Genomic DNA, 17,786 nt, shown 5'->3' on the forward strand with positions numbered 1-17,786 from the left:
AGGAGGCCAATTCACAAGTCGATAATACCAAGCACTTGGCTCATAACTCAAACCAATGAACCAGGCTGTCGTGCAGCTTCAAGCCTGGTATCGCAACATACAACTCTTATGTACTATGTACACACTGCTTAGGAATGAAAAATGCAAACAGAAATGACTGATGTTGAATGTTATGTTTAGGGTTTAGAAAAATACTCGTGGGAGGAAAGGGGAGGATACAGAGATTATTTTTCTTTTGGTGGAAGCCTGAGTTAAGAGGCAAGTACGTCTAACGAAATATTGGATGTTAAATACGAAACTATCCAGGTATAGATTTCAGGCGGAGGCGGTACAATCCTCTGGGAAATCTAAGAAAATTCCAGAAACAAGATAAGAAAGCACAACATGAGTGTGGCTACACACTGGGGAGTATTCAGTCCGTGTTTGAGGCTCACCTATCCAGGTCATCTTTCTTCATTTCATAGTTCTTAAGCACTCTTAACAGCTGGACATCCTGAGTAATGAAGCATGGAGGAAGCAGGCCGTGGATTCCCAGGTGCAGACGTTCTTCCAGGGAGAATGCCATGCCCTTTAAACACAACAGGATAAAGCTCATTCAATTTTAACACTGGAAGGGACATGTACATTGAGTATGAAAGTATATACACAGTAAATGCAGTAATAATAATAATAATAATACATTTTATTTATAATGCGCCTTTCAAGGCACGTATGGTCGCCGTACAGACATAAAATAGCATAAAAAATGACTGGAGACAATATAGAAAAGGCGTGCATATTTGCAACTGTAAATGACACTATACTGTGTGAATTTCGGGGCTCTATATTAGTTCCCAGCCAAGTCTAGGGTAAATGATGGTCTAAATGTGCTCAAGGGTGGAGTTTCCGTTGTTTTGGCATTTTTGCAGACGCGTTTAGTTTGAAACGGGTGGTTTGCGCTGTTGTGAGCGTGAACACAGCCAACTTGCTTCCCGACAAAAGGAAGTTCCCTATAGAGTCAGTGGGCGAAAGGCCCACATGGGGCCCTATTTTCATGCCCAGCGCAAGTCTAGCCCAAATAGTAGTCTGTACGTATTGGTGGAGTTTTCTTGGTATTTTATTGAACAGGTGTGTTGAAGTAGGGATACACCTAAAACTGGATAGGGGCTCTCAAGGACTGTACATGGGTAGGCCTGATACAGACAATCTGTGATGATAACTTATGTAAAATACCAAACATGGCTCGGTTTTTGATCAAGAGTGGAAGTGTGTTTCTCCCAATCAGAACATTTCACGTCTTGCTGTCATTGCCCACATGAGCATTTAAATCCATCAGTGTAATGAGGGAGTCCCTAGCAATGGGAGTCCAGCACCCCCCTTAAAAGGGTAGATACTCTGAGCTGCTGTTTGGTGTTAGACACCAACTGTCAGTACCCGTTCCCCCACCCAAAAGTGGAGGGATCCTACATTCTTGTCCACTAGAGTAAATCCTAATGTATAGACACAGAGACATAGGGCAATAAGTACCTATGCACGCTCCTGCTCGGAACCTCTTACCAGGGCGTCAAACCCCTATTAAGTCAGCTGGTTATCTATCTTTGGTTGATTAGCTATCTATAAAGTGCTCCATCTCCAGCCTCGTTTCATAACATTTTAATCTTGAAACAAAAGAAGTAGCGAAATTTCTTAATGGGTGTGTGTTCAGACTAGAATGTTTTCTTCTCGAGCAAACAATGATAAACCAATGGACTGAGAGGAACAAATAGACACAACTGTTAACACATGTGCATGTGCACATGACTACTGTACCACCCAGAACCCAAGGAGACCCAGAAACTAAACACTGAGTGGCTCTGTTGGCCAATAATACTGACTCAGCACTCATTGATGGGCTCAAACGAGGATGAGGCCTGACTCATGGTGGTTGGTGATGCATTGGCGGATGATCAAACGTCATACCTCCCAGTAACGCAAAGGAATCACAAGACACAAGAAAGCCTAGTCAGCGTACTAAGCCACAGAATCCCAACCAGCAATACCAATGAATACTGGCACACCCCAAGACCAAACAAATGATGGGGCCCAGAAGCACACACCCTTCACCACTGTATCATCATCTGGATTGTCCAATTGGTGAGTGTTCACAAGGTTCCTGGTCACACATTGGCATCTGCCCTTACTCAGCACAGCCTGAACTCTCCTCACGTGTAGAACCAACTCGTGCAGAACTTGCTGATCATCTGATCATTTGAATCAAGTGTGTTGGAGCGGAGGCATTTTAGTGAACCAGGCGTCTTATTTCCGTGTTTGCAAAATAGCCACCAAATTATCTCATATTTCATCATAAACTCAATCGCATTTGTGCCAGAGGTTATATTGTATAATTGTTATGATGCCTATAATCAATTATCAAATTCTTAAAATAGCATATGCAGCTCATGAGTCTTCTGTAAATCCATAAATGACCTGCCACCTAGTAAAACCTCAGCATGTTAGAACTTGTTGCAAAGTAGTGGGCACACTGTAAACAACATTGTCTTTGGACCAAATCCTGCCATCATAATTACAGTAATCCAAGCCACCGCCTTGTGAATATGGTTGTGTATTGTTAGTTTCTACATCTGTGTTGACCATGTAGCCAAGCCTTAATCCCAGACTGTATAGGGTTGATTGTACTGATTGAATTCAAACAAATTCTAAAAACAATACATGAAAAGCATTTAAATCCTGTCATGTTCTTAACATCCTTTTAATCGAATAATTGTACTTGTTTATAAAGGGGCACGTGTCTGTCATTGCATCATTAATTACCTGTATATTTTTCTCCTTTGGGTACAGCAAGGGGCTTGATTTAGGACACATGAATATGAGTCCTTAATCACAAACTACACTGAACCTTTCTGTAGTCCAGCCTGTATTTAAGAAACCTCATACAGACAGATGCAGTGCTGAGTTACTTTCCTCAATTATCATAAAAGGGGTTGTGTTTTTCACAGAGCCAGATGTTCAAATAAGACTTCATTCATTTGAAACAGTAACTGGCCCATAGGGCACTATTTCTGGCCTATGTGCGACCTATGAGTATGGAGAGCCAGGATTATGTGAGCATGCTTTAAAGGTAAATAATGAAATGCATTGACAAAAATAAAGCAGACCTTCCACATTCTGTTTGAATTCAGCTCGGATGTAATTTTTTATCATGTGTTCTGCTTATTTTGCATTATAAGAAGTTGGAGCCACTGGTTGAAGCTGTTCTACAACAGAACGTATTAATCACGTCATCCTTCCAACTGTCATCCAAGGGGAAAAAAAGATAAAGAGAATGAAAACAGATGATCTCATCTTGTAATTGTGCATGAAAACTCCCATGATTTCAAAGCAACCTATGCTTTCAAGTTTAGTACTGCTCAGAGACTGACTTGGTGTAGGCGTGGGAACCATGGATGCCAAAGTTGACTTGTGTTTTAGTTTAATACTGGCTTTGCAATGGGTCTTTTCTCAGCAAGTAAATAGATCTGACAATCATTTCAATTTGTTGGATTTATAAGCCACTATCCCGCTGAGCAAACAATTGTGTGTGTTTTTAGTCGTCAGTTTGTTGGGGTTTGTTCAAGGTCGCACATATTCACAAAACATTCGCGAGACTTTCGCCAACAGATTTAGTGATTTTTTTTTTTTTGCCGCACTTAAAATCTAAACATGTTCAAAATTCCCTTGCGACAAGAAAAGTCCAGTCTGCCAAACGTCTGGTGACCATTCTCAACCTTAAATGAACCGTGACGAACCCTGCGGAGAATGCAACACTCTGCCTTTGCAAACATTCGCAATTGTTCGTCCCTCGGCGGAATAGGGGCTATATCAAGATATTAATTGGCCTCTCATCTGATAAACGTGCAAGTAATACATTTACGTTGACCACGGGAAATTGGAAATACTAACAATTGGAAATACAAACAAACAATAGTGAGGGGGGTGGGGTTATCATCCACCACTGATTTGTCTGGCTGCACCTTGGTCAAATAATAGACTTGCTTTTTTTCAGTCTAGAATTTAGTCTACTTTTTTTTCCACCAAAGTTGCAGATGCGCTGGTAGCCAAGGCAGAAACGCCCAGTGAGGTGACCACATTCCCAAACATGCCGAACTAAACCATTGCTCCTCCATGAAAATGATGATGCGTCCATTTTTGCGCCAAGACTACTTTCTGTCACTAAATTAGCAGGAGCATCGGAGGCAAGTCTGCTTCTTGCGCCAGCACAACCAGATGAGTGCAGACTAGATTTGCGCTGGCACAAAAATGTTTTTACGCAAACCACATCGAAAGTGGCCGGACACAAGTGATGTCCGCGGCATCATATTCCAGAAGCCAAAAGTCAAAATAATTAATATCATGGGGCATCCATCAACTTCCGACATACTTTTATTCATTTGAGAGGAAACAGCTAATTAGTTCACCAGACTGCCAAACGGGAAAGATCAAAGTTGAAGTCCTTTGAAAGTGATAAAATTCCTTCAAGGCATCGCACTTGTTTGAAATGGTCGGTTGATTGTAACGCGTCAGGGTAAACGTTGAAAAACAAACATTATGCTACTTCAACCTTTTCATTCCCATCTGTCACAACCACGCAGAAGCCAAACAGCAAGATACTCCCTTTCCTTACAAGTACAGTCTGGAAAGAGTTACTGTAAATTCCTCTACGCCACTGTTTGTTTAACTTGGTCCAAAGGAGTAAGTTCCTTATCACAACATGCACACTTTGAGGAAACTATTCTCACACACTATTGTCACATGATATAATGTCTCGTATTTCACCATGAGTCTAAAAATCATTTAATTCATCAGGTGTATGTAATTTCCCCCGCCATGAACTTCATTACAGCTATGAGGTAGTTATCTTCTTCGAGTGAAAAACTCGCTCTGTAACAACAGGTTTTCAAGTTTGTTGACATGAGAGGCATCGACAGTTTCAGTGTAAAACATAGACGCAGCACTATATTCATCTGCTCATGGATGCGTCAAATAAAATAATCCAAACATTGTAATTGCACATTGTATTTTTCACACATTATGACACTAATGCCTGAAAATTGATCAACACTACTTTTACCAGGCTTCAAAAGTGGCCCCCGAATTTAGGGTCACATCAGCGGGGCCCAACAGAGATACAGAGAGACTGGAAGAGTCTTAAAAAGACGGAGGCGTGAACATTTATGGAAATGTGAAGGTCACTTCATGGATCAAGTACCTGTAGTGATTTTTACCATATTGCTCCTTGTTAGAGATCAGCAATTTGTCCAGCGTACTGAAACAACAAACAGCTGAACAACAAGAGAAGGTAAAGGTTTTAATGCATTTTAGATTCACCCTGAAAATTTACCCCAATGTCAATTATTCCTGACTTCTGACAACCATATATGGATTTATCATAAAACAGAATGACGGATCTAATATATTCATACAGTAATTTCATGAAATGTGATCCCTTTGTTAGTATCTGCATGGAAACTCAGAATCCCAAATAGGTCCAGTTAGTTATGTGGTACATGTTGCAACCATCCGAGTAGATTATGCGGGTTTATGTTCCATTCAGGACTCCATTACCAGGCCGCGGCCAACCCCGAGCTCAGATAAACAATGGGCAGGGTGCATCAGGAAGGGCATCTGTTGTATAAACTGTGTCAAACAAATCATGCAAATGACTCATTGTGGTGATCCTTGATAGGAAAAGCCGAAAGTCACACCAACAATATAAAATAGAAAATGATCTTCTTTCAGAACCAAAAATCAATTCTGATTTGGTGGTTTTTCTTGCAGATTTTATAAATGTAGGCACATTGGAAAAAATTATTTAATGTATTTTCTGGGAAACCATTAAAATGATGTAATTCAGGGGGAAAAAAACTCAGTCCTGCATCCAAAATAAAGTCTATTGAGTCGTGGTAATTCAACTCATATGACCCTTTTCCCTTTTTTGTTCACTTCACTTGAAATGCCCTCTGCACCGAAAGAAACAAATACCATTGTGATTGGCCTCATCCTAAAAGGATGAAGGGTCTCCTCATTGAGCCTTTTGCAACCACAGTCACTGGTCAGACACAGGAACCAAAGTCCACAGGCAGGTCAACCGGGAGAGGGCTTAAAGGTTTGGCACTGATATAGGGCCTGGCTGAGATCACTGCAAAGCACTTTTCTACTCATTGTGGACGTGGGATTGTTTTTTTTTTTCTTCTAAAGAGGCCAAGACAATAAACATGGGATTGACTTTTTGTTTGACCCCTTGTTCTAAATGTGATGTGCTGTGTAGCGAAAGTCATCTTAACCTCACTTTCCTCTCATTTGCAATGTGTTTATGTTGCCGTGGTGCTACACCAGCATTTTTCACCAACAGGACTAAATTAAGTCAGTTTAAGTAGACATTATTCTGAAGTTATCTTAAACGGTAGGAGCAAATCCAATCTCTCAAATGTATGGAGTAAATGGAAAATGTTTTTATTGGATATTATTTTAAAGACAGTTACTAGACATATATGAATGCCTTTCCAAAGCACCCACAGTTGTATAGAAGCCAGTTTAACAGTAAGAGTAGTCATCGAGACCAGGGATGGGAAGATTATCTCAATTCAAAAACCAAGTGGCAACAGTTCTTTTGAAGACATTTGTGTATTTTTGTGACGGTCGGCCACTCTTTAATTTCATGGATGCATTATGTCACAAGTGTCAAACTCAAGGCCCAGGGTCCAGATCGGGTTTCATTCCATAAGCAACATATGTGCATTGATGTTGTTTGCTAAAATGCCAAAATCGCAAATTGTCTTCCTTTTAAGAACACTCAGATATTGTATTTTTTTTTACAAATCCCCCTTTTAAAATAAATATTTGCATAAACATTTTTAACTGATTATTGATGTCATGATTCATTTATTCATTATTTACTTATTTATTTCCTTCCTTCCTTCCTTCCTTCCTTCCTTCCTTCCTTCCTTCCTTCCTTCCTTCCTTCCTTCCTTCCTTCCTTCCTTCCTTCCTTCCTTCCTTCCTTCCTTCCTTCCTTCCTTATTTACTTATCTCTTAGGACCTAAGATGCATGTCTGTGAAGTCATGCATCCTTAAATTTAATACCAATTTAATGTTATAATAAATGGCAATATATTCAAGTTATATAATGTCAGATAATCAGGTTTGCTACACACTTTATTTTAGTGTAGTTAACATAACGAGGTTGAATGATGATTTTAGTTACTGTTAAAAAGGATCTTTATCATCTGCATGTGATAATCCAAACCATGTGTCTGCTTGGCCAAAATTCCATCCGAAAATTGCCTTGCCTTGAATATTGATTTAAAGTCCATTTGTTGTCAGAAAAAGGAAATCATTGTCTCTGGCTATGTCATTTCAGTTTTCACGTATAATTATTTTCAAGAACAGTGTGAAGAAAACAGATCCCAGAAAATGGGTGATTTGAGGTCATGGATATAAATATCTGTACTAGTGCTTCACCCAAAATAACTGAAAAAAAAACATTTGAACTACTTTAGTGGGGTTCTTTTCTCAATTAAATGAGATTGGTGGGGATGGTTATATAGTTTGAATATGTCCAAAATCTTCCCGCACAATTCTTACACACACACTAAAAACATCCGCAGTAGCTGCCAATACAAATGTTGATTTTGAACGCAGTTAAAAAGAAAGCCAATGAAAGGCTTAAACTGTACTGAGTGATACTGAAATGGACAATGAGAACACACTGGCTGAATCTGTGACTCTTGATTCACTTCATCTAGTGATGTCAGGGCTCCTCAGATCAGAAAACCTACAACAGCTGACCAAACAGGGACCATCGAGCACTAAAACTTTCCCACAAAATTCTACACAAGCACCATTCTTTCTCGAACACTGCCACGTCTACTTCACAAAAGTTCAGCACAAGCCAAAGTAGTGCTGCATCTCAGTTACTCCCACTGATGGGTGAAACAAACCCAAACCCATTTCTTCCACATGATTCAGTCTCGCCATTTCCTTCTTGTACAGCATTTTCCCTGGATATAATTTTTAGGACAATCTCGACAACAAAGTTAATGGGGGAGGCATTTATTTATTGGGAGTCAGCAGAACTGGAATATCTCGCTGCTATCAAAGGAAACCTCCCGACAAATTCGTGTCCAACAGTGCCCGCACTGGGACGGGGCTACGGCCAACAGCTGCAAGAAACAATGAGTCATAAAATGCTTTCCTTTAGTGATCTCACACCATTATTTACAAACACACACTTTTGTCTGCACACTGCACACATGGACACTGTTGGCATTTCAAGTCCTACAGTTTTCTGTTATGTATACAAACACTATACCGAGCATTTCTCAACATATGCTCAGGATCACTGTCCACCGTATATACGACAAAGACATTATGATGTGATCTCAAGTGAAAACAGATGAGCTATGACTCCAGTCAATCAAAAGAACTTCCTCAGAGTGTACTCATAGTCGAGTCACGCAATGTAGTGTCTTCTTGTTTTATCAGCGGAGTCATGTGTGTCTAGACGCTGTGAAAACAGCTGGTGGGGGTAAGAGAGTGGATGTCCGGGAGGAATGGCAAACTCATCCTACAGTTATCACAGTTGGGATTAGAGGATAGAATTAGAAAGAGAGAAATTGCAGGAAAACATGACTTTGATTTTTGAATATTTGCTTGATGGGGAGGGGGGGAATCATGTGGTTAGGATCACTTTTTACTCATCTATATATAATCGAGTCCAAGCATCTGGCTGCCGAGCATAGCAGCTCATCATCAGCTGTAACTGGCCACTGAGCAGGCCAGTATTTACAGTTCTTTCAGGGCCTTGTCTGGCGGTTGCCGTTTATAGAAACAAAAGCCCCAGGCCCCATTGACTACTGTCGAATGGAGATAGAAAGCGCAAACAATGAAGCATCGACAAACGATGTGAAGAATATTCATCTGCTTTAGGGTGATAGTTACGGAAAAAGAAGATTCTAAGAAGAATGCATTTTGTGTTATTATTCACAATAATATTAGCATAGTTTTCTCCAAAACTCATCGAGTAAAATGAATATTATTACATTGTGCAGAGCCAGAATTTATTGCTGAGGAAATAACTATCCATCAGTGACATGAACAGATGTTAAGTCTTGGCACTCTGTTCCTATTTAATTTACAGTTGTGTCCACTATTGAGGCCAATAAACACATATATTCCAAAAACACCTTCTTCTCTGTCATTGTAATAAAGTCTTAATTCTGCATCCATGTATTTTATTTTATTTTATTTTTTTACGAAATCTGTTTTTGCCTACAATTTATTTCAATTGTATTTAGTCTTTTCCACATGTACTGTTCATCCAGAAATTTGGTATGATTTTCTGAAGGGAGTGAAAGCTTCAGCTTTATCAGCTCCTTGCGCTGTTTATAAATTTCAAGTTTAGAATAGACAGTATAGTTTCCGGAATCATATTTTGAATAATTTACTGCGGGCAGCACAGTGTACTCGTGGTTAGCTTCCCTGTCTCACAATGGATGATGGATAGGTTGAAGCTCTATGTGCTTGCATGTTTTGGGTTTTTTTTTCAGGGTACTTTAGCATTCTCTCTAGGTCAATTGAAGACACTTCCATAATCATCCATACTTGTCTGTTGCTGTCATGTCATGTGCCCAGCAATTGACTCATCACCATTACATGGTGAATACTTTCTCATGCCCAAAGTCAACGGTGATAGACTCATGTTGACCCCCTATAATTAAGGCCAGCCATATATATATAAAATGAATGGATAGTTGCCTTGAAGTGACAGAAAGTAATGAATTAAGAGTGTAAAGGGAGAAGGAATGAGAGTGATAACTGGACTAAAACTGTAACTGAAACCACAAAAAGGCATGGCATTTAGCTTAATGAAATGTCTTTTCCAACCAGACTGCTTTCGGATAAATGCTGTTTTTGAGTTAGATCTTCTTTGAACTCTAATGTTTTCATCCCCGCTACACTTCATTAAGGTAGAAGCTACCAGCTCAGCCTGGTAGTTTTCATGCAATCACGCTGACAGCAAAGCAGATGGTGACCGCGAGTGAAAGCCTTCCTTACTGAAGATGGAGGAATGAATTCTATGCTTTCATTCATGCCAGAATGCACATTCATGTGAATTTGCTCATGCTTACTATCGTATGTTTTTGATTTGCCAAACATACAACCACCATGAAGTTGAATCCAGATGGACTGGTTCCAACACAAATAGTAACCTCTCGAGTCTCCCCAGAAATATCCTCACTCAGATTGGAACTCCATTCATCGCTTGGAACCACTTTGACATACAAAAAGGGAGGAGTGTGTTTTTGAGGCAATGGCCGCCATCAGTCGAGGCTATGGCTGCCATCAGTCATCAACTTATGATAACAAATCTCGCTATCATACCATAAGGGGTCCCAGGATGTGTGTCAGTGTCAATTATCCATATTATACACCCATTTGGAGTCTCCTCACAATGCTATCTGATTACTGGGTCAAGTTCTGAAAGTTGCATGGTTACCAGTTTCAGTTTGGAGTTTAGTATTTTTTTTAAATCATCATACTTTTTATAGATGCTTTTGTAATACTGCTCTTCCTTATGCATTATTTTATTAGGTCATGTTTTTTCATTTTGTTTTTATATTACGCATAATTAAGACAAGAGATCTTACGAGACAGTATTTCACACCAGTTTGCAAGAAACTTGTCTTCTAAACGCTTAATCTACTCACAAAAATGAATGTAAAATGAATAAGACCAACACAATAATAAGATGGTCAACTCTAGCATTACTCATAAAGACAGTTGCTTCACTTGCTTTAAATGCAGAGCCACACCGAGTGCATTTCAGAATAAGACAGATCAAATGGAGTCATAGGGGTGTTTTAAAATGCATGCAATCCTGTTCATAAAATACGTACTAGTTTAAAATTAAGTCATATGAACAAAAAAATATTATTTATGCAAAAAAGTGAGTGTTAACCAAAACAGTTCTACTCTGCTCAAACATTGGCAATTTTTTTCTCCACTTAGAAGAGACCAGAAACAGATTTTTAGACAAAGACAAAGTATCTGCATCTTTAGTGGTCACAGAAAACCTCATAATTATGATGCTCAGCATAAATTAAGGTTTTCTTCAGGGACTAAACTAGAGACAGTTGACTTGCCGACAATATTCTAGGAAAGTAATACAGAAGCGGCATGTCTTCTGGTTGCCACATTCTGCTGTTTTGTATACTCAGTAAACACAACTCAGAATAAGAATATGCCATTGTCCTGTAATTTCCATGTCTTTCAATTGTGAAGGCAATCGTCCTGGAAACTGTCAATCAAGCCTTAATGAAATCCATCATTTAACCTCTAACAAATGCTGCTTGTTATGTCAAAAAAACTGCTGGGAGATCTGGTGTACATGTGTAATGAAGGGGCTCCAATATAAAATCAATAAAACAGCAGCACTTCACACCTTTCCCCTCAACCTACATCTGTGATTCAAGATCAACATCTATAGAATCCTAAAAGTATCCTCATCCTTATGCAATATCTGGGCTGATTCAATAAAAAAGATCCCACTTGTGAATGTACAGACAAGTTTGTTGGTCCAATAGCCCTTGAAAAATGAGCTGCTGTTGACATAGGGAGGGCAGCCTTGAGAGAGGGTGGAGGCAAGGGCCATGTAGCTTAAATGCAGCTGATCCTTTTAAGGTGGCCTTTTCATCCTCCTCAAGGCAGATCCCTAAGGAGCCTGAGTGTTTCTGGGAAGGTGGCCAAGTTTCACAAGGAATCGGCAACTAACCCCTGTGAGCCTAAAAACTAAATGACTAGAGAACAGTAGCTCTTAAGCATTTTGATGCCCTGTTCAGGTGTGTGTGTGTGTGTGTGTGTATATATATATATATATATATATATATATATATATATATATATATATATATATATAGAGAGAGAGAGAGAGAGAGAGAGAGAGAGAGAGAGAGAGAGAGAGAGAGAGAGAGAGAGAGAGAGAGAGAGAGAGAGAGAGAGAGATAGATAAAGCTAATCTGACAGATTTGTTCAAAAAACTCTCCAGCATATTGGTGTCTCATTATATCTATCCAGCCACATTCTGCCAGTTATTGTATTCAGGGTTCTTTGAGAATCTTGTCACAATTATTTTTATATATGCACCAGTCGTCACCAGTGAGAGCATTTACACGCTAGTGAAGAGTGCTTTGAAGAAAGCCTTTTCCATTGCTTTATTCTTTTCTCTGTCTATGTTTATAAGGTCAATCAAAGCAGCATTAGCCACACTGACGCAATCTTTTGTGGCCTTAGGAAAATGTCGTCCTATACCGCCTTAAATCCTTGCATCTGGATCTCTTAAGAGTGGCCACTATTCTAATATTCTGAACAAAAGAAGCATTGATAAAAAGGAAAGGAGGGATAGAAGAAGTACGATGCTTGAGAAGAGCTTCATAGGACAGGTGACGAGATTTAGAGTGCTGTTTGAGCAAGACTAATGGCGTCTCTGTTGTCCTCACATGAATGAGGACTGACTTACAATAAAGAAAAAACTGTGAGCTGGAGAGTTTGTCCTATGTGGATGAAGTCTTTGTGTGGAGAGTTGAACTGTTAGTCAGATCATATTACTGATATCTGTATTACAGCCAGTGCCTTCTACTGAGACACTGTACAATAATATACAAGTTTTTTTTTTTTTTGGTTACGTTGTGCCTGGGTTTCAGTGATTTACATAAACTTAAGATGCTGATTATTGGAGGGGAACGAGGATGTGTTTCCTTTATGTTCGACACACTCCACTCCATTACAGGAATGTCTGACCACCAGCAACCACAGTTGACAAGCTGAAACACCTGGTTACACCTGAAATGCCCCCCCACCCACACACACCTACTCATACGGAAACACATTGTAACACAAAGCTCCGTAGTCTATCAAGTAAGGTCTGCAGCAAGAAATAAAAACTGTTTGCATCATCACCAGTAATTCATTGAGGCTGCCTTTTTAATTGATTGTGTTGATTATCTTTAAGGACATCATTTTTAGGCATAGGCCAAGGTGTGGAGGACGTTCAAGTTTGTGGCTTGCCGATCTCGTCTGTACAATTTCACTATAATATGATGATGCGGTCCTGTTGGCTTGATTCAAAAGTGGATCTTCAAGGTTAGTGACGAAAGTGGAAAAGTAAGTATTTCTGAGTTTTGAGGTGTGGGAGAGCTCCACTTCTTCCTACCAGTCCAACAGACTTGACAGATAATGTGTCTTTCTAAACCTTTGTGAAATTAACTCAACTGCACAGATGTGAAATCACTGAAATGAAGACGGCAATTGTATGGTAACTAAACAAGTCTAAAGCCAAACACAGCCAAAGTCATGTTTCCCTTGCAGATTTGGTAAGTTGGCAAATTTTCTGTTTGCTCATAGATTTATGCATGTTGGCCACGTGTTGAGGAAAATTCAGTTCTGGTGAAAGAATCTGAGCGCAATAGTTGACGAATGTTGCAGCCAAACCGTAGTTACAAACATGAGAGTCTAATGACTTCCAGTTGTTGTCGTGGTTTATCAGGACTCGCAGTATTTAGCATACCATCACAACTTCAGTGCCCAATCAGATACACTGGTTTTCACTAACTGACAAAAGGCTTTTAATTCTAGTCCTTCACCTGAAAAGGTCATCAGATCAAGTCACGGCATGGTCTGCACAGTAGATTAACTTCTTTTTTCAATCATTATTTGTTTATAAATCTGGTTCTTGGATTCTTTCCACAGCTTTCACACACTGACTTTGTAATCCTTTTCAAGAATGTTTTCATTAAAATCTCAATTTTATTAATCCTATATAGTATCCATAATCATTGGGATTTTCTATATATATATATATATACTATGGCGGGTCAGATGGCAATGTATGGTGAAATATATATTTTTTTGTGTCTGTTTAGTTTATGATTTCATACAATTTTGCTGCAGAGGGACTCTAACAGTAGCATCTTCTCTCTGCGTAAACGATCTCCTCTTTCCTTTTATCAAACAGGCCTAAAAACAACTTTCCCAGTTCTCTGCACCCTTTACTGGATATTATGGTCATCTACCTTACAGAATCAGAAGGTAAGTCAGTTGAGCTTTTGAGGTGAAACAGCATCCCCAATTGGGTGCTATAAGTGGCCTTTAGAGAGGATGTTGTTTTTCAAAGCTGCAGCAGGCGGAACCGGCATCAGAGATGTAGTGAGGGTCAGGAATCACACAGATGCCTCATTAATGTGTGATCAAGCCAAAGAGACAGAGAACGTCTGTGGAGCGTGGCCAGCACTCTCGTGCTCGCCACAGAGAACCCTTTCTACACCCCGCACCTCACTTCATCTCTTTATTGCACTGCAAGCGCGCACAAAAAACACATCTATTATATCCGGTTCGCCCTCCGAAGAAGGAGGAGGTAAAGTTAACCAAAGAGCAATGTGAGGCCATGGACACATATATTGCACGTATAGCGTGTGTGCAGAGATTAAAAGGAAATCAAAGCCTGTCAGTGTGAGGACCAGCCGCTTTCAGCGCCGCTTCCCCTCATCATCAATTAGCAGGTTGTGCAGTGACTGGCTACTGTTAGAGGTGAAGTGGACTTGACCTGGGTGAGGTAAACACACCTCATCCCCAGGGCTCCCTGAAATCAGATGGAGAGCGACAATGTGCCACTGGGTAAGACACAGAGGCCCGCCTGTGCCTGGCCACTAACATGCTTTAGTAGTCATTTCCGACCTTCTGCTTCAATTTCCTCGGGCCCACTTCAGGCGCAGCACTGACAGTGGAGGCTTCACCCCGGCTGCAAAGGAAACACTTTTTTAACCCATTACTCAAAATCCTGAGCGGGTGTCACAACAGATGAGAAGGTTTTGATTTGACAGAGCTACCTCTCAGTAACAGCAAATATAGCATTTACGAATGTATGAAACACCAGCATAATTAAGAATAAATAGACAAAATAAAATTAGAACGAAAACATGATGATTCCGACTCCCAAGCATTATAAAAGCAACCCAAATTGTGAGGTAAGGCGGACAACTTTTAACTGGGATTAAAAGTGTTGTAACATTCACTTTCAACACTGCACAAAGAAAGAGTAAAGGATAGGCTTGTTTTTGTTTAAACACAAAAGCCACAATGCCTCACCAGTGCCCAGGTCATAAAAAGCTTCTGTTAAGAGACAAAACAGCATGTAACATCTGAGATGGTTGAATTAGGTCAAGATATCATGCCCTGTTTAAGAGCATTCTTGCACAGTGGAGACATTCATGGGCCCTGGAGTGTAAATTGAGATATCAACAAACAGTTTACAGGACCAGAAGCTTGGAGTATCCAATTTGACCTCTACTCCAAACATTCATACTTAAAGGTTTAAAGGAGAAAATGGTTCCAAATCAAATCACTTGGTCAAGTACCGATTTATAAAATTTTGAGCTGAACACTCAATGTAATTTTATATTCCTGTTTTATTGCATATTTTCAGTTTACACAAATGTAAACACCTAAATGTGGAAAAGCAATACCTTTCCAAGTGCAAAGGTTAAAGAAGAAAAAAATTATTTAAAAAAATACTGCTGTTGATATACGGCAGGCAACTTGGAACATTGAGGCTGAAGGACAAAAATACATTTACTGACAGTAAGTGATCACTAGCAAGCTTTTTAACACCAACTGCTACCACTTGGGTAATAATTTAGGCGAAGGGCTACCCTCTTGATGCACTTTTGAAAAATAAAAATTCATGTCATTGCTAAAAATTCATATCGATCATACAGGTTTTGTCGTAAATTGATCATTTGGATTGGCAGTTAATATGATTTTAGCAATTCCCTTCAATTATCTATGTGTGAATCGGCTATGTTCCCTGCAACTTGACTTGAATTGATTGATTGATTGATTGATTGATTGATTGATTCCCAAGTCAGCACTTGATCATCACAAATCACACAAAGTTGATTGTGTGACAGTATCTATTCATAATTAGCATCAGACGACAGTCACTATTCCAGAGAAAATAGACAAAACTTGTACCCCACTGAAACGTTTAGTGGTCAATCAGCACCATGGACAGAGCTCCCATTACCCCAAGTTGCACCAATGACCTCTGTGGCCCTTATTATAGTACGCAACCTCAGAGAATTTGCTGGAACAGCAGCGACAGGGGCTTTATTGTTCCGTATGTGTTTGTTGCAGACAATAAAGAGACAGGTTCAAATATACATCTGCATAGATGGAACCCGGCAGCCTTTTCAGATATATAAACATGGAGCCCCTTCTCAAACTCAACAGTTGCCTCAACATTTCTCCTTTCTAGCCTAGTTCCTCATTTTACTTTATCAACAGCATTATCCTAACATGCTTAACCCAGAATCCTTTATTGTTCTCATATGTAGTTCATGGATGACAGTCTTAAGTGGATTATTCCCGCAAGCAGTGAAAAAATGCTCACACGCTCAGCCACTCCACTTTCAAGATTAAATATTTAATCTGTCCTTCTTTGTGTCCCCAGTACCATCACAACCACACTCATAACAATTCAGCAGAGACAAATGTCAATAAAGGGCAACATGTAGCTTGGTTTACTATTGACAGTGAGCACTTGAGTTCACCTTTACAAATACTGCAAGTGTCACAGTGACTTCCTCTTACACCCAAGTAGAATGTATACATTTTTGTGTGGGTGCTTCTCATTTATAATGTCAAGCACTGACACTGTTAAGTAAATGTTACATGACAGGGCGACAGAGTTGGGGCTCTTTAAATCTAAATATAACTGTCTAATGCTGATACCTAACCTTCTGGCTAGTGCTGTGTTCAAATGCTCCTTCAGAGTCATGTATACTGGCACTTCGATCAAAATTATACTTTTATTAACAACTTGGTGGAGTTGTGCAAGGTCTTTGCATAATATGATGTATATTATACTATATTGGTTTGAAATGATAGTTCTAAAAATACTGGCGCACAGAGAAATGCAGCGCGCATCTATATTCAAATATGAAGATCAAAGTAATCAAAGGCTATGAAACGTGTCAGTGCCTGAAATATTATGTCAGCAAAGTAAATGGAGGCTATAAAACACGTCAGTGCCTGAAATATGATGTGATCCTTTTTTTAAAAAAATGAATTGAAATCGCTTATTGTCTTCGTTCAGTTAAAGACTTAGTGAATTGCTAAACGTCCTACAGCACTAAATGCAGCAGGACAAGCTATTAGTAGTCTACATTGAAATTCGTTCAAACTTTCCGACGTCATCACACTTACTTTGTTGAGGTGAGGGTTTCGGGTAACCTCATAGCCTCTCTTTTTTGTGGACAAGAAAGTTATTCTGTTGTCGTCTGATTTGGGCATCAACGGGTCGCCGGATTCCTTTCGAGCCAGCCCGTGTGCCATGTTGATGTCTCTAAATAGCGACAACTGCTGTCAACACAACAAGTGGATGCGACGCGCAGGTCCAAGCCGAGACGTGACCACACCTCAGCCGCAGAAGGCACACGACTGCACTTCATCAACAAATCACTTTATTGGAACCATTAAAGTCTTTATGAGCAAAGTGTCGTCCCGGGTAGACGATGAGTTAAAGTGAACATTATACCGTTGGAAACATTGGAGCAAAATGGATTAAAGCACTCACAATTAACATTTGAAAGTATGTCACTGAATAAATCACTTGTCAATATTGAAATAAAACAATTGAATTTCCATTGCAATTGCAAAACATAAAGGTCTGGGTTCGAATTTCTGCCCCAGTTTCCCTGTGTGACATTGTATATTAA

At 39.6% G+C, this 17,786-nt stretch overlaps 1 protein-coding gene across 1 annotated transcript in view; it reads right to left on the minus strand.

The window, feature by feature from the left end:
• me1 (malic enzyme 1, NADP(+)-dependent, cytosolic) overlaps nt 1–17,510 on the minus strand; it is a 43,588-nt gene extending 26,078 nt beyond the window's left edge. Inside the window, exons 1-2 of the mRNA XM_085919049.1 lie at nt 17,275–17,510; nt 435–568 (exon numbers count right to left, since the gene is read on the minus strand). Coding sequence (XP_085775175.1) covers nt 435–568; nt 17,275–17,403 — 263 coding nt within the window. The 5' untranslated portion in view covers nt 17,404–17,510. The remainder of the gene's footprint in view (nt 1–434; nt 569–17,274) is intronic.
• Between the last annotated feature and the right edge of the window lie 276 nt (nt 17,511–17,786).

The sequence above is a fragment of the Syngnathus leptorhynchus genome, chromosome 8 (genome assembly GCF_054491065.1).
Source record: "Syngnathus leptorhynchus isolate UIUO chromosome 8, UIUO_Slep, whole genome shotgun sequence".
Classification (NCBI taxonomy): domain Eukaryota; kingdom Metazoa; phylum Chordata; class Actinopteri; order Syngnathiformes; family Syngnathidae; genus Syngnathus; species Syngnathus leptorhynchus.